Raw genomic sequence first — 24,179 nt, 5'->3', positions numbered from 1 at the left:
CTGATCCATCTTACTGCTAATGCACCTGGGAAAGCAGTGGAAGATGGCCCAAGTGCTTGGGCCCCTATACCCAAGTGGGAGACCAGGAAGATGCTCCTGGCTTCAGCCCAGCCCATCCCCACCTGTTGGGGCCATTTGGGGATTGAACCCATGGTTGGAAGATCTCTTTGTCTCTCCCTCTCTGTAACTCTGCTTTTCTAATATATAAATAAATTGTAAACAAAAAGTAAAGGGCTACATTCTCAACTGTTGGGGAACTCAGTTATCTGGAAAATGGCTTATTTGCTAATGGCTATAGCTACCTTATCAAACATTTGTCCTGGATATGGATGACAGTATTATCTAATCAATAAATGCCATTTTTGGTGGAATTCCTTAGATTTCTTTAAATGTAATAACAGATTTGAAACATCTGGGCCTCTATTATATTTCATGGTTTTTTTTTTTTTTTTTTTTTTGTTTGTTTGTTTGTTTGTTTGTTTTTTTTGACAGGCAGAGTGGACAGTAAGAGAGAGAGACAGAGAGAAAGGTCTTCCTTTGCCGCTGGTTCACCCTCCAATGGCCGCCGCGGCTGGCGCGCTGCGGCCAGCGCACCATGCTAATCCAATGGCAGGAGCCAGGTACTTATCCTGGTCTCCCATGGGGTGCAGGGCCCAAGGACTTGGGCCATCCTCCACTGCACTCTCTGGCCACAGCAGAGAGCTGGCCTGGAAGAGGGGTACCCGGGATAGAATCCGGCGCCCCGACGGGGACTATAACTCGGTGTGCCGGCGCCGCAAGGCAGAGGATTAACCTAGTGAGCCATGGCGCCGACCACATTTCATGTTTTGGGATTAGAGACCACTTTGACTTCAGATAGGTTATAGTAATACTCTTCACATACTTAACATTCATAATGCTGTTGGATGGCTGATTCTTTAACCAGTATTTTATTGATAGTTTTGTCCAGAGGCTAATTTAAAACATGAAAACAACTTAGGGATTTAAGGAGTTTTTGTTTGTTTTTATTTGCTAGTACATTTTAAGATATATCCTACCAGGAGTGTATGATACTTTCATAGCTGTAAAATATGGATATACTGTAGTTTATTCAAATAGTTTCCAGTCTCTAGGAGCTGCCTTAATTGCAAAGGCATGAAAAAGGAAACCTTAAAGAGACTCCTAACTATATATTTTGTTATTTGTTATAATTCTTATGAGCTATCTCTGAAGGAAAGCATCTTTCTGGCTTTATAACTTTGGTTCTTGCCCACCTAGAACAGTGATGTAACTATTTATATGATAAAACAGCTGAATTTCTTACTATTTAATATATTTTTATAGCTAGGGAGATAGTTTTCTAAATATTTTAGGGGTACTTAGCTTTTTAAAAAGATACACTGAATGACCTAATAATTATTTTTGGGTTTTTATTTCCTTGGCTTGATTGAGAAGGATGTAAAAGTTAAGTGACAAAACAGAGAAAGGTGCTGATGGTCAGGCTTGCCTGTGTGTAAGTTACATTTGGGCCGGTGCCGCGGCTCAGTAGGCTAATCCTCCGCCTGTAGTGCCGGCACCCCAGGTTCTAGTCCCGGTCAGGGCGCTGGATTCTTTCCCGGTTGCCCCTCTTCCAGGCCAGCTCTCTGCTGTGGCCCGGGAGTTCAGTGGAGGATGGCCCAAGTGCTTGGGCCCTGCAGCTGCATGGGAGACCAGGAGAAGCACCTGGCTCCTGGCTTAGAATCAGCACAGTTCACTGGCTGCAGCGGCCATTGGAGGGTGAACCAATGGTAAAAGGAAGACCTTTCTTTCTGTCTCTCTCTCTCATTGTCCACTCTACCTGTTAAAAAAAAAAAAATTAAAGTTACATTTGAAAAAAAGGCTTCAGAATTATATAATTGCAGAATTCAGGTTTATAATACCTTATGAATACAAAGTTTGCAATACAAATACAAGTGTCCTTTTATAAAGTGCTTCCACCAAAACAAATTTGCCTTTCAGTTCTATTTTTCCACCAACTTTTTGAAGTAATCACATGATTTCTCTTTTTTATGATGATTCATTGATAAACTGGTTGTCAGAAACTTCTCTACCAGGATTAGAATAATATAATAGCTCCAGAAGATGTTCAGTAGTTTTATATTAGTCTGAAAGTATTACTAAATATAAGCTAAAATTATATAAAATATACTAAACTTAGAAGTATAAAATGTATAAGAAATCTTAGGATAAGTTAGAAGTATTGTCTTAAAGCTCAGGATTAAGGGAACTTCTCAGAAAGGAAGTTTTCAGAAATGACCCAGTAAAGGACAAGGATGTCAAGAGAAAAGTACTGATTGTAGCCAATAGGTCCTGGGTCCAGAGGACTTATTAATAAATAATGATGGCTGAGCAGTCCTCTAACTTGTCTTCCCAACAATGAAAGGAGAGAGATCTCTTAGGGAGAGTTAGGGTTGTTAACTTACGACTCTATTCTTACTAGATTGGATTTTATGAGGCTAGCCATTTGAAAGGTTTAGTTTTAAGTTTCTAAAAAATGGAAAAAGCCAAACCTGCTGTTGATAGTTGAAAATTCCTCAACCTGGAAAAGACCTTTACTTTTCATGTGTATTCTAGACTGTCTGGTGTCTTTTCTGGACTGATATTCAGTGACTGCACACTGATAAAGCTAGCTGTACTAGCTGTTGTTTTTGTTTTTGTGGGTTTTTTTTTTTTTTTTTTTTTTTTTGACAGGCAGAGTGGACAGTGAGAGAGACAGACAGAGAGAAAGGTCTTCCTTTGCCGTTGGTTCACCCTCCAATGGCCGCTGCGGCCGGCGCACTGTGGCCGGCGCACCGCGCTGATCCGATGGCAGGAGCCAGGAGCCAGGTGCTTTTCCTGGTCTCCCATGGGGTGCAGGGCCCAAGCACTTGGGCCATCCTCCACTGCACTCCCTGGCCACAGCAGAGGGCTGGCCTGGAAGAGGGGCAACCGGCACAGAATCCGGCGCCCCGACCGGGACTAGAACCGGGTGTGCCGGCGCCGCAAGGCGGAGGATTAGCCTAGTGAGCCGCGGCGCCGGCCAATTTTTTTTTTTTTTTTTTTTCCTGACAGAGTGGACAGTAGGAGAGAGAGACAGAGAAAGGTCTTCCTTTTGCCGTTGGTTCACCCTCCAATGGCAGCCGCAACACACCACGCTGATCCGAAGCTAGGAGCCAGGTGCTTCTCCTGGTCTCCCATGCGGGTGCAGGGCCCAAGCACTTGGGCCATCCTCCACTGAACTCCCTGGTCACAGTAGAGAGCTGACCTGGAAGAGGGGCAACCGGGACAGAATCCGGCGCCCTGACTGGGACTAGAACCCGGTGTGCCGGCGCCGCAGGCGGAGGATTAGCCTATTGAGCTGCGGTGCCAGCCGACTAGCTGTTAAACTACAGAAATATTCCTGCTCTTGCTTGGTAAGTAGCTACTGCTATAAGATTGTCCTTCCCTTAGGGCTGCCTTATCACACTACCTCCTCCTGCTGCAAGCATCTGAAATCTTAAGGATGATGGAGGAAGGAGGGATTCAGGATTCTGTTTTGTGTATTGTAAGACAAATGTGTTTTGATTGTTCTTTACCAGTTACTAGATATTTCAGACATCACCTCTGGGTATGCATAAGGAAAAGCTCAACTTTGGAAACTGCAAAATAAGAAAGTTTTTGATAAGAGGGTTCAGAACCCTTAATATGCTAATAGGAATTGTGCCCCTCTAAGAATAGTAGCAAGTATAGCGCTTTTCAAACTGTCTTGACCAAGAAACTCCTTTGTAGAAAGCTAATCTTCATAGAATAGAACAGAATAGAATTGCGAAGCTCACTAACATTCTATAAATATATACTTCTGTCATGTAAGGCAGTGCTAGACAAATTAGAAATTACATAGGTAGGTTTTTGCCTTTAAAGAACGTAAAATGCAGATACTTGAAGCTGATGATTGTTCATAATTAGATGTAGTAATTACATGGCTGATTGAAAGCTGTTCCTTTTCTGTTTTGTTTTGGAGAGAAACAAAATCTGAAAGAGCTTGTGTTCCTTAAGTTGTAAGAGGAGTTTTCACCAGATGGGGGAAAATGGTGCAGAAAGAATTTGAATAGACGAAAAACTGCTTATATAAGCAATGATTGTTTTTAAGGATTGGGGTAAACAAATGTTGTTCTTGAAAGTAATTTTATTATGTAGAAGATAGGCATGGTTTCATAGGAATGTTTAAAAAGATCATAAGTTGCCGGCGCCGCGGCTCACTAGGCTAATCCTCCGCCTTGCGGCACCAGCACACTGGGTTCTAGTCCCGGTTGGGGCGCCGGATTCTGTGCCGGTTGCCCCTCTTCCAGGCCAGCTCTCTGCTGTGGCCTGGGAGTACAGTGGAGGATGGCCCAAGTGCTTGGGCCCTGCACCCCATGGGAGACCAGGAGAAGCACCTGGCTCCTGCCATCGGATCAGCGCGGTGCACCGGCTGCAGCGCACCAGCTGCGGCGGCCATTGGAGGGTGAACCAGCGGCAAAGGAAGACCTTTCTCTCTGTCTCTCTCTCTCACTGTCCACTCTGCCTGTCAAAAAAAATCATAAGTTTGTTATAAATGAACTTTTTTTGGGGAGAATTTGGGTATTATTTCAGTAAGTTTGTTTCTGCTGCTGTTTGGTGAATCAAGCCTGTGCAATTTTTGCTGCATTTTTTGTGTTTCATTTTAGTTTGAAAATTTACTTGTGTTAACGATGAGGATTTTGGATATAGTTGTTCAGATTTAACAAATATTTGAGGATCTTTTGAGTAAGTATGATTTAGATGCTTGAGAGATAAGACTTAACAGTGAGGGACCAGCACTGTGGTGTATTGGGTAAAGCCACCGCCTGCAGTGCTGGTATTCCATATGGGTGTCGGTTCAAGTCCCAGCTGTTCCACTTCCAATCCACCTCTCTGCTGTGGCCTGGGAAGGCAGTGGAAGATGGCCTAAGTCCTTGGGCCCCTGCACCCACGTGGGAGACCCAGAAAAATCTCCTAGCTCCTGGTTTGGATTGGCACTGCTCTGGCTGTTGCAGCCCACTGGAGTCTGAACCAGTGGATGGAAGACGCCCCCTCCCCCATCCACTCTTCCCTCCTCTCCTTCTCTTTCTGTGTAATTCTGACTTTCAAGTAAAAAAAAAAAAAAGACTTAACAGTGAACAAAATAAGTTGACACTAAATTGTTGAAGAAAAAGACCATGCATATGCGCACAGAAACAGGACCATGAAAAGCATGAGTCCAAAACTGTTGGAAGCAATAAGTAAGAAAGGTTGTTGGAAGACCCTCTTTGGGCCTTGGTGGTCAAGTTTAGTCTCAGTATATGTTCTTGTTACAAACTGGGAGAGGATAGGCAGGTTGTGGCTGCTGACCTTGGTCCTGAATGATAACGGTACTATTTTGCTAAGAAGTGGTTTGGAGTGGGTAGTGCTGCTCTCCGGTGGGCTGTTCAGCAGCCAGCTTTGACTAACATAGCGGGAACTGCAAGATATTTTTACATCTGTGAGTGGTTAAGAGCATGGTTTATGGGGCCAGATTACTTTAAGTGCAAATCCTGGCACTGCTACTTGTCTCTGTTTCTTAACCTGTCTCTTAATATACTCTATAAAACTAAGTGTCTCAGAGTTGTGAAAACTAAATGATATAATCTGTGTAAAGTGTTTAGAAGGTAGCTGATATATGAACAGTGCTCTGTAAAGTTAATTGTTGTTTTCCAAATATACAATTTGTTTGTATTCCACTGTGGTGGAAATTCAAGAGACTGGTGACTGGCTTTGTTAAAGTATGTTGTGTCTTACTACCAATTTCATGCTGTTACATACTCCTTTGTCAGACTGTAGTCAAGTTATTGGCAAAAAATTTTTATGTTACAGGAAACAACTATTTAATAACAGGAACATAAGTGTAGTTTAATTGTCACATGGAATTTATTAGATGTGAAGGCTGAGTCCAGGGAAGAATGTGTCTTACAGAAATGAGTCATACAAAGCTTTAGGGTTACAGTTATTATTTTCATTGTTTTTATGTCTGGTAATATACTTAACAAAGTGTGCGCATTTCTGAGTATTTTAATGCCTTCATCTTTTTTTCCAGTATTAAAGCATGAAATAAATCCTCATTGTTTTTCAAGATTATTTAAAAGGAGTTGTAATTACTGCTCAGCACCTAGGACAGCACCCACCACAACACAATGTACATGAACTCTGGCTTAAGGTTTGGGGTATATTTTCTGGATTCGGGAAAGGAAAGAAGAGAAAGTTCTGGGGGAAGTTTAAGATCCTTCTGAGTTCCTGCTCTAAAAGTATATGAAATGCAGGGCAGTTTTATGGCTTTATTTCAAAATGTTTTACACTGGCTGTAGAACCCACTTCATGAAGTAGTTTGAGTTAAAATGATCTAATATTTGTGTTTTAACTTTCAGCTTTGTGTTATTCTTGGAAAATTTCGCACCACTTGTGAATTCCTTGAACCTGGGCATTGCAAATCCACTTCTGTTGGGCCCATCTCCTTTGCACTTTGCTCAGATTAAGACTCAGTTGGCGCTTCAGCAGCTGAATGCCGTTGCCTCACATGGTTCAGTACCACCTTATACTTTATTAAATCAGGCTTTCTTGAAAATAGCCATGTCGAGACCCAGGTTTAATCCTCGAGGAAACTTTCCACTTCAAAGGCCACGAGCACCTAACCCTTCTGGGATGAGGCCTCCAGGACCATTTATGAGGCCTGGATCTATGGGTCTTCCAAGATTTTACCCAGCAGGGAGAGCCCGTGGAATTCCACACAGATTTGCTGGCCATGAATCTTATCAGAACATGGGACCACAGAGAATGAATGTTCAGGTAACTCAACACCGAACTGATCCAAGATTGACCAAAGAAAAATTGGATTTTCATGAAGCACAACAAAAGAAGGGGAAGCCTCATGGTAGCCGGTGGGATGATGAGCCTCACATATCTGCATCGGTAGGAGTGAAACAGAGTTCTTTAACACAGGTTACAGAGCAGAGTCCTAAAGTACAGAGCCGCTACACAAAAGAGAGTGCCTCAAGTATCTTAGCAAGTTTCGGATTATCTAATGAAGATCTAGAAGAACTTAGTCGTTATCCTGATGAACAGCTAACTCCTGAAAATATGCCATTAATTTTGAGGGATATAAGAATGCGAAAAATGGGGCGCCGATTACCTAATTTACCTTCTCAAAGCAGAAATAAAGAAACGCTTGGTAGTGAAGCAGTTTCAAGTAATGTGATTGATTATGGGCATGCAAGCAAATATGGCTACACAGAAGATCCCCTTGAAGTACGTATTTATGATCCCGAAATTCCAACTGATGAGGTCAAGAATGAATTTCCATCACAGCAGAACATTTCTGCATCTGTTCCCACTCCAAACGTAATATGTAATTCTATGTTTCCTGTTGAAGATGTGTTTCGTCAGATGGACTTCCCTGGTGAGTCCTCCAATAATCAGTCTTTTTTCCCAGTTGAGAGTGGAACCAAGATGTCAGGCTTACACATTTCAGGAGGACAGTCAGTCCTTGAACCTGTAAAATCCATCAGTCAATCTATTAGCCAAACAGTTAGCCAGACAATGAGTCAGTCTCTGATTCCTCCTTCTATGAACCAGCAGCCTTTTTCATCTGAATTAATTTCAGCTGTAAGCCAACAAGAGCGGATCCCACATAAACCTGTGATTAATTCATCTAATGTACATGTTGGCTCAAGAGGAAGTAAAAAGAATTACCAGTCAGAGGCTGATATTCCCATTCAGTCTCCATTTGGGATTGTGAAAGCATCATGGTTACCAAAGTTTTCACATGCTGATGCCCAGAAGATGAAGAGACTTCCAACTCCTTCTATGATGAATGATTATTATGCAGCATCTCCAAGAATATTTCCACATTTGTGTTCTCTGTGTAACGTAGAATGTAGTCATTTGAAGGTGAGTGTTTTTCAAGATCCCTGTATAATGATGCTCAGCACCCAATTTTCTCTAAATTCTCCTGTGTGTGCTGGTATTAACTAGGCCTTTAGGAAATGGCAGAAATTTTGAATTCGGTGTCAACGTTTAGTTGTAATCTTAAGTAGCTCTGGCCTTAGTACTGAATTGAGTGTTAGACTTTCTAAAGCATTCCTATAACTGGATACACCACATAGTTTGCCGATTTATTTTGAACTTTTAATTATCCCACTTACAAAATTTATATAATGAACTGTACTTAAAAAGACTGTCACATGAATCACCTTTGTCTAAATAAGAGAATCTGTTGGTGTAAAAATATAAAGAATTGGTATAACTCATTTGTACAGCACAATTTTAAAAAACAGTGTATTTTTACCTTGATTGTACCCACCTGTCTTAGGCTAACGACAGTTAATATTGATTTAAATATTTTTTAACTTTATATGGACTAGTGGTTTCTTGAAAAAGAGCTTCCTAAAACAACTTCACCGCAAAATTAGTCAAGATGTATTAATTATGGGGCCAGCTATGGGCTCAGAAAATAGTGTAAAATAATAGAGATTTGAAGAGAAAAATGTTTGTAAAATAAGCTTTAAATATTTCCATGGTTAGTATAGTTGGAAAGAAGTGTCTTGCAGAGGTGCTGAAAAGTAGAATAATGAAAATGTACTTACTATTTGATAGTAATCATTGGTAGACCTGAGCAGAGATTCCTGTTTTATTTATGTATAGGTATTTGGAAACCACTGGTTCTTCTATTTACTAATGTGATTTTTAGATTAGACTGGAAGTGGTCAGGAAGGAGTTTACTTCCCATTGGAAGAAACTCATTCAAAATCATAGTCTACTTTGAACAGGCTTGAAAATCCATAGGTGCTAATTCCCTTGTTTCTTCTCCTTCTGGTACTTCCCTTCTCCCCGTTTTTCTCTTCTGCTTACCAAATTTCAGTCAGCAAGAATCTGATACATAGATCTGATGCCATTGTATTAAGGTTAACTATAGCAAGAAAAAAGGCAGTGTTTTACCCAATCTTAGCCAAATTTCCTGAATTCTATTAAAAATAATAATTGTCTTATTCCATCAAAAGGGATAGCAAAGCCTTACCTTGAAAAAGAAAAATCTCAGAGTAATTCCCAGCAGTTAGTTGTAATTTCTAGGTAGCTCTGGCCCAAGTACTAAATTGTGTATTAGGCTCTCTGGATGAAGCACATCATTTTTTGCATTTATTTTAATTAGTCACTATGAATCAAACAAAATATCTTAGAGACCTTTAAGCTTTAAGTTTTATTCTGCAGTGTAGAAAAGGAACACATTTATTCAGCATGTTTTTTATAACAGTTTTTTTGTATGACTTTTTGATGATAGGGTAGAAATGAATATTTAAAATGTAGATGTTTTTGAGGTGTTTATACAGTCTCAGAAGAATTACACAATGAAGGAATTAAAAACATTAGAGGGCAACAAATGGAGATTTATTTATTGAACTTGTTTGGGTATGCTGTTGAGGGGGAGGTGACATAATATTTGTCTTCATTTTAGACTTGTACCAGTCAGCATTATCAATTTACCAACAACTCGTGTGTGTCTAGCAGTATGTGATTTAAAAAATATATTCTACTTCCTGAGATCAAAAGACTTTGCTAGTGTAACTTAATATAGTGGTAGTTACTTATGCACTAAGTCTGTCTGGACTAGAATGGTCTGAAAGGGAAGATGTAATGAAGGAGGTTGAAGATGGGTCTAAAGAGTGGGCTTTAGATATGCCTACCTAAAGGGGGAGAGATGAATAACATACAGAGGCAGAGGTCCTGAGAAAGGACTACATTGCCTTGTGGTCAGAGGCTATTAAGAAAGAGTGATGAACATATTAAAAATAAGTACAAAGGGCCTTGAAAATCTAGTGTAAGAAGTTTGAACGTTAGGTATGAGACGTTAGGAAGCTAAGTTTCTTGATACATGAAGTGATGTGTTCAAAGTGTGCTTTAGGAGAGATCTGACTGAAGCATTCATGGTAAATAGGAATAAGAAGAGATGGGAAAAGGCACCTAATTGGTGCCTTCTTACATATTCATGTGTGAGAGGGTGAAAATCTGGGTTAATATGGTAAAAGTAAACATTTCAGAAGAGGGAAAGTAATTTAGTGATCATTAGAGCTCTTAGGAGATTGCCAGTTAAAGACACCTCTTCATGGACAATACAACAGAATGGTGTTTAAGTAATGATTCTTCATTACTGAATGTTCAAATGATAGGGGTTTGTGAACATGGCTTTAGAAGGCAAATACTACCTCTCATTACTATGATACATTTTGCTTCCTCAAGTGTGTATATATACATTTTAAATAGGTAGCTGATGAACAAAAGTTATACAAAATCTAACAGTGTCTGTGTTCCTCACTTTTAAGTCTTTAACACTGTAGCCTTAAGATATACTTTGAGAATGCAACAGAATGTGAAATGTATTTCCTTTTTAAATTGGAATTCAGAATGTAGAGGAGGAGCTTTTCTTGGTTTAAAAACACTATTTATTTCTGATTCAAAAAATGAATTCCAAAAAGGTTTTTGAAGTATTTGGAGAATAGAGAGTGAGCTCTGATCTGGGTAGGTAATTTTCTTAAGATTTACTTATTTGACAAGCAGAGTGATGGGGTGGAGGTGGAGGATCTTCCATCTTCTGGTTCAGTCTTCAAATGCCTACAACAGCTGGGGCTGGGTCAGGCCAAACCCAGGAGCCCAGAATTCCACCTGGGTATCCCATTTGGGTGGCAGGGACTTAAATGCTTGAGCCATCATCTCCCTTCCCAGGTGCATTAGCCAGGGAGGTATTGGAAGTGGAGGAGGCAGGACTCCATTGAACACTCTGATAATTGGATGCAGTTGTCCCAAGCAGCTGAACCCACTGCACTGCAACACCCACCCAGTAGTTTCATTCTTAGCCTGCCCAAATGTACTGTCCTGTAGCATCACCTGCTTAGTGTTAATTAGTACTTTTTCTATGGAGAGGCCTTGCTGCTTTTGGAACATTATCTAATCTTGTACTGTTACTTCAGAGTCTAGAAATTGGGGTGTCAGGGGCTGGCACTGTGGCGAAGCAAGTAAAGTCTCTGCCTATGTTGCTGGCTTTCCACATGGGCACTGGTTCGAGTTCTGGCTCCTCCTCTTCCAATCCAGCTCTCTGCTAATGCACCTGGGAAAGCAGCAGAAGATGGCCCTGGTTCCTGGGTCCCTGCACCCATGTGGAAGACCTGGAAGAAGCTCCTAGCTCCTTGCTTTGTACCAACCCAGCTCTGGCCCTTGGGGCCATTTGGTGAATGAACCAGCAGATGGAAGATCTCTCTCTTTGTCTCCCCCCCCAACCCCCATGTAACTCTGCCTTTCAAATAAATAATATAATAAAAATATGATTATAAAAAGAAATTGGGGTGGCATACATCTATTTACTGAGCTTAGAAGCATGTTAAAAAGATGGTAGAGTGTGTGTTGCACTGGAGTGACTATACCTTAGATAGAGCAGCTGTCACCTTCAGCTGATTACTGCAGTAAGAATGCATATCCAATATTAGATATCTTCATATTTCTTCCAAGAAAAGCTGGACATCTGGATTTGGGGATGAAATCTATGGGTTTTTAAATGTTGGCAATTTAAGTAAACACCGTGTGCTCCAAATAAATCATGCTCAACCTCCTTCCCGCCATTGTGTCTGTTTGATGTAAACAGTGTCCAATTATTATCAAAGACATGGCTGTAGCACCACTAGAGACTCTTTAACTGCCAATCTTATCTAGCTTTCTCATTGTATCACTGAGCAGAATATGAAACTGTTTTTCCCCCCTTTTGCAGTCTATAGTCAGTTCCATGGCTTAATGAAATAATTCAGGGTTTGTCATAACTTGTTGAATATTGCAGGTACTTTCAGATAGTTCTTGCCAAGGCAGAATCCAAAATTAATGTCAAGTGGTGCTCTGTGATACTTCTGGTTTATCTTTAGCAATGACCTAAACTAAAATATTTTGAAATGGAAACAAATGTTTTCCTCAAGGAAAGTTGCAAAATACAGAACTGCTTAGTAAGTTTTCTGCCTTTCCAAATGCTGGAGGAACAATAAAACATTGAGTAATACACATGTTGCTTTTATGTATTTGCTTTATTTTGGAGTCTGTATCTTTGAAAACTGTATTGGCTTTTTTTTTTCCTAAAGGAGATGTATCACCCAGGAACTGATGGTTACATATTGTAATTTTATGGCAGATTAATTGTAAATGAAGAAATGTATAAGAAAGCATTTTGTTAATTGTAAACATCTATATGTAAGGGATTTTGTGTCTTTCAAATGATGTTATTTTCTCTTAAATTTTGAAAATAAATTAGATTTGATCAGCAACAGTTTTTCATATTTTTACTAATCATTTGTCAATATAGTGAGTACCTTGTTTGGAATGATTCTGGCCTATGAGATAGTATTTTTTGATTGTTGGTGGTGTTAACTTGAATATTGGAGGAATAAGTCAATAAGATAGTGTATTTTGAAGATGCTGTCTTACAGATACCCTTTTACTTACAGAATTTTTTATGTTCTTAGATGTTGTTTTCATATTGGAGAGAAATTACTTTCTGACCGTGCTTTTATCCAATTTTAAATATTTGTTGATTTCAAGTGTTAATCTATGGGTATGACTTTTAAAATGTTTTCCATATAAAATAGTTTTAAAAGGGATCAGAAAGGTATGGTATTAAGTGCATTTGTTTGGAGGTCTTAATTTTTGTGAAAATTTTACTGTGACAAATGCAATTTATACCTAGTTTAATTTTTGAAAAGATGTATCTTGTCATTTAAGACATCCTGTTTATTACTCAACATGAGGAATATTCTAATTTCAACACTTTTGTCTTACAATAGGATTGGATTCAACATCAAAATACATCAACTCATATTGAGAGCTGTCGACAGCTACGTCAACAGTAAGAATATTCTTTTTTATATGTAACAAATTTACAAAATAGTTAATGTTCAGTTATGACTTAAATACCTTTAGTGTGATGCTTTGTAGAAAAATATTTTAGAAAGCTCTTGCCTATTTAAAATATTATTTTTGTAGATGTATGTTTAAGATTATTCCAGAAGGGGAGAATTCAATATGATCCTTGCCTTGGATTCCTTCTTAACTCAATTTCCAGTAGGTGAATTTTTTAATATCATTGGTTTTTTCTTTGCTGGCTTGCCTTCCCTGAAATAGTTTATCTATTTCAGAGCAGATATCATTCCATTCTCTTCTGCTTTCCCCCAGCAGTTATATTTAACTAAAAACTAATGGATACAGCACACCAGTATTTAACTTTAAGCCTACAGCTCTGCTTTGTCTTAGAACTTGTTTTCAGAATAAACCTTAAGTAAGGGATGAACAAGCTAGTCTTTGTTCCTCACAATTACTTCTTCAGCTCTTCCATATTTTTCTTTAAGACAAGGCACCTGTGAATATTTCTCCTACTAGCCTTAGAGACGAGAAGTGTGATTATAGCTGTATTCTCCAGTGTCCTTTGTAATAACAAAAATAAATTAGGTGTTCCCCTTCCCTTTAAAAAATTTCTAGTCACCAGACTTGGGCAAATATATTTTGAGGTTATTATTCAGGACTCTTCCCGTTGCATGTGATTAACCCAACTAGAAATAGTTTTTAAGGGAAAGAAATTTATTAACTCATTTAACTGGGAAGCTTCAGGGGTAGCTCTAGCTCTAATTTCAGAAACAGTTTAATTTAATCACAGAGTATCGGAAATATTTCCATTTCTTGGCCATTCTCTTCTGTGTAGGCCTTATATGATCTCGGGCGTACTTCTTCCACTCTCATAGTTCTGGACTTAAGTTATCTGTTTACTTATCTCCAAGACAGTTTTGTTTAAGATTTATTTATTTGAAAGGCAAAGAGAGAAAAAGAGATCTCAAATTTGCTAGTTCACTCCCCAAATTGCTGTAGGTCCCCTCTGACAAAGCCAGGAGCCAGGAACTCTTTCTCATTCTTTCCCATGTGTGATAGAGACCCACTGCCTCCTAGGTGTATTAGCAGGAAGCTGTGTCAGAAGCTGTGACTCGGTCCATCACTCCCAATGTGGGATACAGGTGTCCCAAGTGGTGGCTTACCACAATGCCTGCCTCTTAAGCGTTTTATGTTTTGTTCTCTTAAAGTACTTCTTTGCCTGTAACTCCTGCAAAGGTCCTAGGTTTGACTCTTTGGGACCACTTTGGTTTTGTTCTCCATCTTTATAGTAGCTGAAGGAATACAGTGCTCAACTTTTTTTGGTGTCATTGTGCATATTTCTGGTATTGAGAGTGGGGTAACTGGTACTCGAATCATAGAACAAGTAATTGGGGTTGTTTATCCAGTTACTAGAAACTATACAGACAAACATAGGTCATCTCTGGGAGATAATATATTACTTGAATTAGATATGCCTATAAATGGAAACCTTCCCCTAAGTCACATATTCCCACAGATACACAGTGAGATGTCTAGTTTTTATGAGGATGAGGGCTTTGCAGAAGTGAGTTATTTGCTGTAGATATTCACTCATGATGATAAGAGGATTCTAGCTGCATGTACTGCCATTTACTAGAGAAAAGAGCATGGTATGCCTATTAAAATCTTTTTTGTAGATAAGCTTATATTTTTCATGCAGATGGGACTTAATTTTAAAGTGTGTCATTTCCATGCCTGCCAGTTCAGTGCTCTAGCCTACTTTTTTACCTTACTGATATCATATACTTGATTAATTACTTCATGGCTTTTTTTCCCAGCAAAAAACATTTTAGCAAATAAATTAGTTTGAATTGGCTGCTATAGATCCTGATTCTGTGTCCTTTTAAAGGTGCATTGTGTTCCATTATGTAGAATTCTTAATCCATTTACTAATTCCTATATTGATAAATATTTAAATTCTTCTTTTCTTAATAGCTTATTGTCTTCTATCTTTGTTGGCTCTTTCTGGAATATAACATATGGGTGGTTAGCTTGAGAAGAGATACAGTGCGTCAGAATTTTAGTATTAAAGATTTGTAGTGGGCTTTGATCTAGCCCACATTGTATTCAAGGACCCAAATCTACTCCTAGTTCCAGCTTCCAGCTTATGCAGATCCTGGGAGGCAGCAGGTGATGGCTCAAGTTGTTCATTTCCTGCCACCCACGTGGGAAACCTGAATTGAGTTCCTAAAATCTGGTGTTGCAGGCATTTAGGGAATGGAACAGCAGATAGAAGTTTTCTGTCTCTCAAATAAATAGATTTTTAAAAATACTTTATTTTATTTACTTGAAATGCAGATTGACAGATTTTCTAACTACTGGTTTACTCCCTAAATGACTACAGTGGCTAGGACTAGGGTAGGCCAAAGCTAGAAGCCTGGAACTCCATTTGGTCTCCCAAGTGGGTGGCAGGGGCCCAAGCACTTGAACCATCTTCTTGCTGCTTTCCCACAAGTATTACCAGGGATCTGGATTGGAAGTGGAGCAGCTAGGACTTGAATACACACTCGTATGGGATGCCAGCATCACAGGCAGAAACTTAACTTGCTGAGGCATGACACTGGCCCCAATAAATAACTTTTTAGGGGCTGGTGTTGTGGTATAGCAGGATAAAGCTGCTGTGTGTGATGCAGGCATCCTATATGCGTGCTAGTTTGAGTCCCAGCTGCTCTCCATTTCCAATCCAGCTCCCTGCTAATGAGCTTGAAAAGCAGTGGAAGTGGCCCAAGTATTTAGGCCCCTGCACCCACTTGGGAGACCCAGGCAAAGCTCTTGACTTTCGCCTGGCCTAGTTGTGGCCATTGCGGTCATTTAGAAGTGAACCAACAGATGGAATATTTCTCTGTGTCTCTCCTCTCCTCTGTATCACTCTTCAAATAAATAAATAAAACTTAAAAAAATTTTTAAAGTGTATTTAAAAATACAGAATTTTACTTTGTGTATTTACTGGGCATTATTCTAAATACTGACATGTTCAATTTAATCAATTTGATTTGATCTTTGAAACCACCTCTGAGGAAATTGAGGCGCAGACAGGTAATTTGCCTACTATCTTATAAGAAATAAATAACACGCGCCATGGCTTACTTGGTTAATCTTCTGCCTGCGGCGTCGGCATCCCATATGGGCGCTGGGTTCTAGTCCCGGTTTCTCTTCTTCCAGTCTAGCTCTCTGCTGTGGCCCGGGAGGACAGTGGAGGATGGCCCAAGTACTTGGGCCCTGCACCCACATGGGAAACCAGGAAGAAGCACCTGGCTCCTGGCTTCAAATCGGCACAGTGCTGGCCATTGCGGCCATTTGGGGAGTGAACCAATGGAAGGAAGATCTTTCTTTCTGTCTCTTCTCTCACTGTCTGGCTCTGTCTGTTAAATAAAAAAAAAAAAAAGAAATAATCACACTAGTTTATCTGGTTCAAGGATTTTTTTTTCCTCCCTTTTCCCCCTCAACATTTTATTCTGAAGAATTTCAAAGCCATAGGAAGTTGAACTGTCTTCATCTGTATTCACCAATTGTTAGCATTTGATACATTTATTTTATCTTTATATATACTTTTTTTTTGAAATTTCAGGAAATAAATTGCAAATATTATGAGACTTCATTCCTAAATTCACTATTTCCTAATAATTTTTTCTGTATAATGAGAGCAAAGCACATATCAGAAGATTAACATTAATTTCATATTATCTACTAATTTATATAGGCCAAATTCAAATTTTGTCACTTATTTCCAAAATGCCTTTTGTAACTAGCCCTAACCATGCATGACCCCATTTAAATTTAGGGATTCAATCAAGATTCATGCATTATATTTCTGAATTTAGAGTACTCCACACTATACTTTTCTTTCTTGTTTATGTTTGAGGAGGGTGTTTTCATGATGTTGACTTACAAAACATTATTTATGTGAGTGGCCTAGAGACAAAATACTCACACATGCTTATACACAGACACACACACACACACACACACACACACACAGAGAGAGAGAGAGAGGGAGGGAGGGAGGGAGGGAGGGAGGGAGGGAGGGAGAATGGTTCACTTCCAAGATGTCTGTAGCAGCCAGGACTGATGCTGGAAGATGGGGGTGGAGCCCAGGTCTTTCACACTGGTAGGAGGAATCCAATTACTTGAGCCATCATCACTGTTTGCCAGGGTCTGCATTAACAGGAAGCTGGAATCAGGAACCAGAGCCAAGTATTGAACCCAGGGACTCCAACATGGGATATGGGCATCTTAATGGCTAGGCTAAACACCCACTCCTGTTGCCTTTTTTTTTTTTTTTGGAAAGTTATCTTGTAGAATGTCACACATTATGTATTTTGCTGTTTGTTTTCCTCATTAAATTCAAGTTAAATGTATTTGTCACATTTACTTCATAAGTGATGTGTGAATTGTATCACATTAAGGCACAGATAATGTCCATTACCTAGATCCTTGCTCCTAATCATTTCCATTATTCTACCTCCATTAGTAATATCATGCTTTGGAAACAAAATTTTTGACTAGGCAAAATACTATAGATGCTTTATCTTCTGCCCTGGGCAGCAGGTATGAGATGAAAGCATTGTGTTAGCAGACAAACTTTGAAAGTCTAAGACATTGGAGCCAGCGCTGTGGCATGGTAAGCTAAGCCTCTGCCCACTGCACTGGTATCCATTAAGAGCACCGGTTCAAGTCCCCACTGCTCTACTTCTGATCCTGCTCTCTGCTATGGCCTGAGAAAGCAGTGGAAAATGGTGCAAGTGCTTAGGCCCCTTGCCTGGAAGAAGCTCCTGACTCCTGGCTTTGGATTAGCTTAGCTCCAACCCTTGCGGTCATTTGGGGAGTGAACCAACAGATGGAAGACCTTTTTCTGTCTTTCCTTCTCTCTTCTGAACCCTAACTGGAGAGCTCTGGAAAATTAGGAATAATCTTTAATGTATTGATGACCGTTTGATGACCCCCCCTGAATTGCCCGCATTATACATGTCAGAAAGCTGAAACCTACACATACTGGAAAGTGGGCTTTAATTTATATAACCCCTGTGCTTAAGCCCAGTTTTGTTTGATTCCAAAGGTCTTTGTTTTTATTTGAGAAAGAGAGAGAGAGTAAGAGAATGTGCTTTGCTCATTCAGGATGCAGATTAGCAGGAGGCTAGTTAGCATTGGGAATAGAGCTGGAGCTTGAACTCAGGCTCTGTGATACGTGATATGAATATTCCAAGCAGTGTCTTAATCACTAAGCCAAACACCCACCCATTTATTTATTTATTTATAGATAAATCTGTAATTCCGTTTTCCCATCAACTTTAAAAAAATTTGAGGGGGCCAGCACTGTGGCTTAGTCGGCTAAGGTTCTGCCGGTAGTGCCAGTTCATGTTTCCACTACTCTTCTGATCCAGCTCTCTTCTATGGCTTAGGAAATCAGTGGAAGATAGTCCAAGAACTTGGACCCCTTCACCCTGCATGGGAGACCCAGAAGAAACTCCTGGCTTTGGATTGGCACAGCTCCAGCTGTTGCAGCTGGAGTGAACCGGCAGATGGAATTCTTTTCTATCTCTCCCTGTCTGTCTCTGTAACTCAACCTCTCAAATAAACAATTTTTTTTTTAATTTGTATGAGAAGTAGAGACAGCTCTGATAGGCTGTTTGAGTCCCCCAATACCTGCAACAGCCTGGATTGGGCCAGGGCAAAGCTGAGAGCCAGGAACTAATCTAGGTCTTCCACAAGGGTGACAGGGACGGACCCAAGTACTTGAGCCATCATCTCCTGCCTTTTAGAGTGCATGTTAGCTGGAAGCTAGAATTAGGACCTGAGCTAGAACTTGAACCCAGGCACTCCACTATGTGAGATCATCCCATCTCGGGGGTCTTTAACTGCTAAGCCAGGTGCCTGCCTCTGCAGATTATTATTTTTTTTTTTTTTTGGACAGAGTTAGACATTGAGAGAGAGAAACAGAGAGAAAGGTCTTCCTTCTGTTGGTTCACCCCCCAAATGGCCACCACGGCCAGAGCTATGCTGATCCGAAGCCAGGAGCCAGGTGCTTCTCCCGGTATCCCATGCGGGTGCAGGGGCCCAAGCAATTGGGCCATCCTCCACTGCCTTCCCGGGCCACAGCAGAGAGCTGGACTGGAAGAGGAGCAACGGGGACTAGAGCTTGGCGCCCATATGGGATGCTGGAGGATTAACCAAGTGAGCCACGGCGCTGGCCCCTGCAGAGTTTATTTATTTATTTATTTTATTTTATTTTTATTTATTTATTTTTGACAGAGTGGACAGTGAGAGAGAGAGAAAGGTCTTCCTTTGCCGTTGGTTCACCTTCCAATGGCTGCCACGGCCGGTGCACTGCGCTGCCGATGGCAGGAGCCAGGTACTTATCCTGGTCTCCCATGGGGTGCAGGACCCAAGCACTGTCCTCCCAGGCCACAGCAGAGAGCTGGCCTAGAAGAGGGGCAACCGGGACAGAATCCGGCGCCCCGATCGGGACTAGAACCCGGTGTGCCGGTGCTGCAAGGCGGAGGATTAGCCTAGTGAGCTGCGGCGCCGGCTATGAGTTCTTTCTTTTAAACACTGAGTTATAAGATGAGGCAGGAGTTCATCTTCCTAGATAGTAATAGAGTAACACAGTAATACAAGTTTTAAAAAGTATTTAAAAAGTTAATAGTAATGCAAGTTTTAAAAAGTATTAGAGGGGATGGAAACAAAATTATCCACTTACTGGAATTTATTGACAAGTGAGGAATACCTTGGATTAAGGTTAATTTATTTTTAAAAAAGATTATTTATTTAAACGAGTTGGAAGGAGGGAGGGAGATTTTCCATCTGCTGGTTCACTCCCCAGGTGGCCTCAATAGCCAGGGCTGGCCAGGCTAAAGCCAGGAGCCAGGAGTTTCTTCCTGGTCTCCCATGTGAGTGGCAGGGAGTGGCACTCATTTTATGTAAGCAGTTATGCCATCTTTTGCTGCTTTTCCCAGGCCATTAGTAGGGAGCTGGATTGGAACCAGGACCCATATAGGATCCCAATGTTGCAGGCAGTAGCTTAACCACTGTGCCACAATGCTGGCTTCAAAGCTAATTTTTTTATCAATTTAAATTTTTTCTTTTTAATTTGAGTGAACACTACCATCTGATTTATCCCCTAAATGGCTGCAAGGGTCAGGGCTGGGCTAGAGCAAGGCTGAGAGCTGGGAACTCAATCTGGGTCTCCCACATAGTGGCAGGGATCCAAATACTTGAGCCATCATCTACTGCCTTTCAGGGTCTGCATTGGCAATAAGCTGCTGTTAGGATCTGGGGCCAGGTGCTGAATCCAGCTACTCCAATATGAGATACGAGCTTTTAACCATCATCTTAACTGCTAGGCTAAACACCTGCCCTGTCTTCATAGTTTATCATCACATAATCACAAAATACCATGGGTAACTTGTCTACTCTCAAAGCAGGAAGAAAGCAACAGGAGATTTCTCAGAATTTGTCAGCGGTCTTGCTCCTTTGTTTGGTTAGAACCTACCACTAGCTGTCTTCTAAAGAAGCTAGGCTGGGGAGAAAATATTTAGCTTTTTTAGCTTTTGTTACAGAGGCAGGCAAGGAAAAACTGTTGAGAATTGCTGTTGAGTTAGTTCATTAACAGCATCTGAGGCAAAGAGCAACACCAAAAAACCACTTTACTTTCACTGAGTTTATGACCTAACTTTTTATTGATGACTTGTTGAAAGTGCTGTCTCCATTTCCTTACCTGGCTTTCATCTTACTATGGAAAATATATTCTTGAGTACTAGCAATTTAATGATTTAGTATGTTCACCATGTCTAGTTAGCTCAAGTCCTTTAGAAAAGTTGAAGGTGGAGATGTCTGTCTTCTGTGATACTGTTGTTCCTCCTTTTTCTTTCTGTGATTATTCCTTTTTTGTTTTAAATGTTCTTGTGCATAAGATTTCTGTCCTCAACCCTCTTTTTTCTGTAACTCCCTCCTATGTTAGTCTCACTCTTCAGAATATAGCTGTGACTTCTTTCTAAATATCTCAGCCGCCTTTTCCTAGTTTCAGATGTTCATTTATAAATGTTCTGAAAACATTCTTATGTTATCTTTGCTTCAGAAATGGTCAGTGAATCCCTCATTGCTTTCTCTTGTGTGAAGCCACATTATGTGATTTTAAGGTTGTTCATAATTTTGTCTTTACCTGAGACAGCCTTTCCAAGTACTTTCACAGTTCTTTTTCATCATTTCCGTGCTGTTGCAGACCAGTTTCTGGAACAGAATACCAATATTTTGCCACTGGTCCTTCGTTTTATATATTTTCATGCTTGAAATCTAAACTAACCCATTCCAGCTGATGGGTTTTTTTAAGGGCTACTTGAAAAGCAGTGTTGTCTTTGAACTATCTTCTGATTGCTCTCACTTAGATGTATCTTTCCAGAGACCACATGGTATCACTTAAGGAGCACCACTCATATTGTAGCCTATGGAAGTACTCTAAAATATGATAAGAATCATGTCCCCCTGGAGTTCTGCTTAGTGGATGAACTGTCTTCTGTCTTTTTAACCCCTTTCAATACTTGTATCTTGTACCTCTTCTGTGCTTTTAAACACTTTTTTGTGTGTGTATTGCCTATTATACTTAAATTTTTAGGCCTTTAAAATGTGTTTCTCTGTTACACCTACTAGCATAGTAGTTTAATTATTTATTGAGTTAGACTCTCAATATTTTATTTCCAAGAAAAATTTCATATTTTAACCTACAAAGGCACTTCAAAAAGTTTGTGGAAAACACATACTATTTTTACCTGTATTTTTCCATGAACTTTTTGAAATAACCCTATTTAATAAATCACTATGTAAACTAAGGTTTTGAATAGTTCTCCTAATATATTGAAGGTAAAGATTACTTGAGCCTTATAGTTTTAGTTTAGCTGTTTATTAATATTGTTTATTCTCAAAATAGGTATCCTGATTGGAATCCTGAAATCCTTCCATCAAGAAGGTAATTTTTTAAAAAATAGTATTATTATTGAAACTTGATTTTCTTTTGAGAGTAAACAGTTACTTGTTAAAAAAGTTATTCTTTTGAATTGAAGCCTACTTTCACCATTTTTGCTTTTTAACAGAAGACAAATGCAAAAATCTGTGAATCTTCCTTCACTTATTCCAGCTTAAATGCAATACTTTCCCTCACTGAACTTCTGTTTTCTTTAATCTTTTCTGAAAATACTTGTTCTGATTATTTTATGTTTGTGGGATCTTCTATTGTAAATGCCTTAAAGGCTGAGAGTGGTCTTTCTAAGATCTATAGCCTCTAGGGGTCTGTACTCAATTTGTGTTTATATTCACAGAAATATTTGTAGATGGCTTTGTTCATTTTTCTGTTACTGTAACAAAGTACCTGAAGTTGAGTAATTTGTAAAGAAAAGAGGTTTATTTGGCTCACAGCTCTGGAAGTTTTAAGAGTGTAGTGCCAGCTGTGCTTGGCTCTGGTGAAGGTCTCACAGGGAATGGTATCACAGTGGTAGGGTCTGGGCGGGAGAGAGAACAAGGAAGGAAGCCAGATTCAAAGAAGGATTCTTCTACAACAACTCGCTCTCATGAGAACTAACTCTGAGTTGTCCAAGAGCTACCTTCCCTTCTCAGGCAGAGCCTCTAGTGACCTGAGGATGTCCCACTAGACCCCTTCTCTTAAAGGTCCCACCAACTCTTGTTATCACCAACACATGAGTCCTTTGGCAGGGGAAAAAAACACATTCAAACCTTAGCAATAACAATCTTTCAGGGAAAAACTTTTGAAAAATGTTTATGTAAATCACTTTCTAAATTCTTTGCATATCTCTTTCAAACTATTAATTATAATATTGGTACAGGAAAAACCCAGGACATTTATGATGATACTTTTCTGTAAACGAGATAGCACAGCAATTGGAGGGCTTATCATCTGTTCTCATTTTTTCTTCCTTACCCTACAAGGCTGAATTACATCATAACAGGTGTTTATTTTTGTTTTAAGTATTACTAATGCTTGATACTGCCAAAAGTCTCTTTTTAGTGAAGTGTTGTTGTCATTTAATATCATTTGAGCTTACATTAAATTGCTGACTCTTGGCTTGTTTTCTCTTACTCCTTTGTAGAAATGAGTGCAATAGAAAAGAAAATGAAACTCCAAGAAGGCGGTCTCATTCACCCAGCCCCAGGCGATCCAGAAGATCAAGCTCTAGTCACAGGTTCCGTCGATCTCGAAGCCCAATGCGTTACATATACAGACCAAGAAGTCGAAGTCCAAGAATTTGCCATCGTTTCGTTTCTAGATACAGATCAAGATCCAGATCTCGTTCACCATATCGAATTAGAAATCCATTTAGAGGTAGTCCAAAATGCTATCGATCAGTTAGCCCTGAAAGGATGTCACGGAGATCAGTGAGATCATCAGGTACTCTAATAGCTGTGAAATAATCAATCTACTTATTTTGACTAAACCTTTTCAGTTTTTTTATGTTTGGATTTTAAGAAATGAAATGTTGTATATGGTAAATTTTAGAATTGCTACATGAAATCTGATTCACATCCCATACAGTCCATTATTCCCTCTAGAAACATTGTGTGCAGAAGTCTGAGAGAGTGTATCTGTTTACCAACATCAAATTTAAAAACAGGATGTAAAAACATCTGATTTTTTTCTTGAGAATTACTTATATAGAGCTTTATGAATTCATTTAAAACTTAACATGAAATTATTCATATTGTTAATTTATGTCCTTTTTTAAATTAATTTATTTATTTGAAAGAGTTATGCAGAGAGAAGAAGAGGCAGAGAGAGAGCGAGAGAGAGGTCTTCCATCCACTGGTTCACTCCCCAGTTGGCTGCAATGGCCAGAGTTGTACCGATCCAGAGCCAGGAGCTTTTTTGGGGTCTTCCATGTAGGTGCAAGGGCCCAAGGACTTGGGCCATCCTCTACTGCTTTCCCAGGCCATATAGAGAGCTGGATCAGAGGTGGAGCAGGCAGGACTCGAACTGGTGCCCATTTGGGATGCCGGCACTGCAGGCAGCAGCTTTACCCACTATGCCACAGCGCCACAGCACTGGCCCCTACCTTATGTCTTTTTTTTTTTTTTTTTTTTTTGACAGGCAGAGTGGACAGTGAGAGAGAGAGACAGAGAGAAAGGTCTTCCTTTGCCGCTGGTTCACCCTCCAATGGCCACCGCGGCCTGCATGCTGCGGCCAGCACACCGCGCTGATCCGATGGCAGGAG

The 24,179-nt window shown here is 40.0% G+C and overlaps 1 protein-coding gene across 30 annotated transcripts in view; it reads left to right on the top strand.

Annotated features, from left to right (window-relative positions):
- Positions 1-24,179, top strand: part of ZNF638 (zinc finger protein 638) — a 166,219-nt gene that overhangs the window by 69,132 nt on the left and 72,908 nt on the right. For 16 of the 30 annotated variants that reach the window (XR_016230291.1, XR_016230293.1, XR_016230292.1 and 13 more), the window contains exons 2-5: positions 6,414-7,932; positions 12,852-12,913; positions 21,887-21,925; positions 23,061-23,359. Coding sequence is in view for 27 of the 30 variants with exons in the window: in XM_051842786.3 (XP_051698746.3) it covers positions 6,414-7,932; positions 12,852-12,913; positions 21,887-21,925; positions 23,061-23,359 (1,919 nt within the window). In the remaining 3 variants the exon portion in view is untranslated. Of the gene's footprint in view, positions 1-6,085; positions 6,185-6,413; positions 7,933-12,851; positions 12,914-21,886; positions 21,926-23,060; positions 23,360-24,179 lie in introns of all 30 variants that reach the window. The other 14 variants (XM_089327574.1, XM_089327571.1, XM_070068957.2 and 11 more) reach the window with 4 other exon arrangements.

The sequence above is a fragment of the Oryctolagus cuniculus genome, chromosome 2 (assembly GCF_051225735.1).
Source record: "Oryctolagus cuniculus isolate XC-2025 breed Fujian yellow rabbit chromosome 2, ASM5122573v1, whole genome shotgun sequence".
NCBI lineage: Eukaryota > Metazoa > Chordata > Mammalia > Lagomorpha > Leporidae > Oryctolagus > Oryctolagus cuniculus.
Note: the sequence above shows the minus strand (reverse complement) of the source record. Positions and strands in the feature narration are given on the sequence as shown.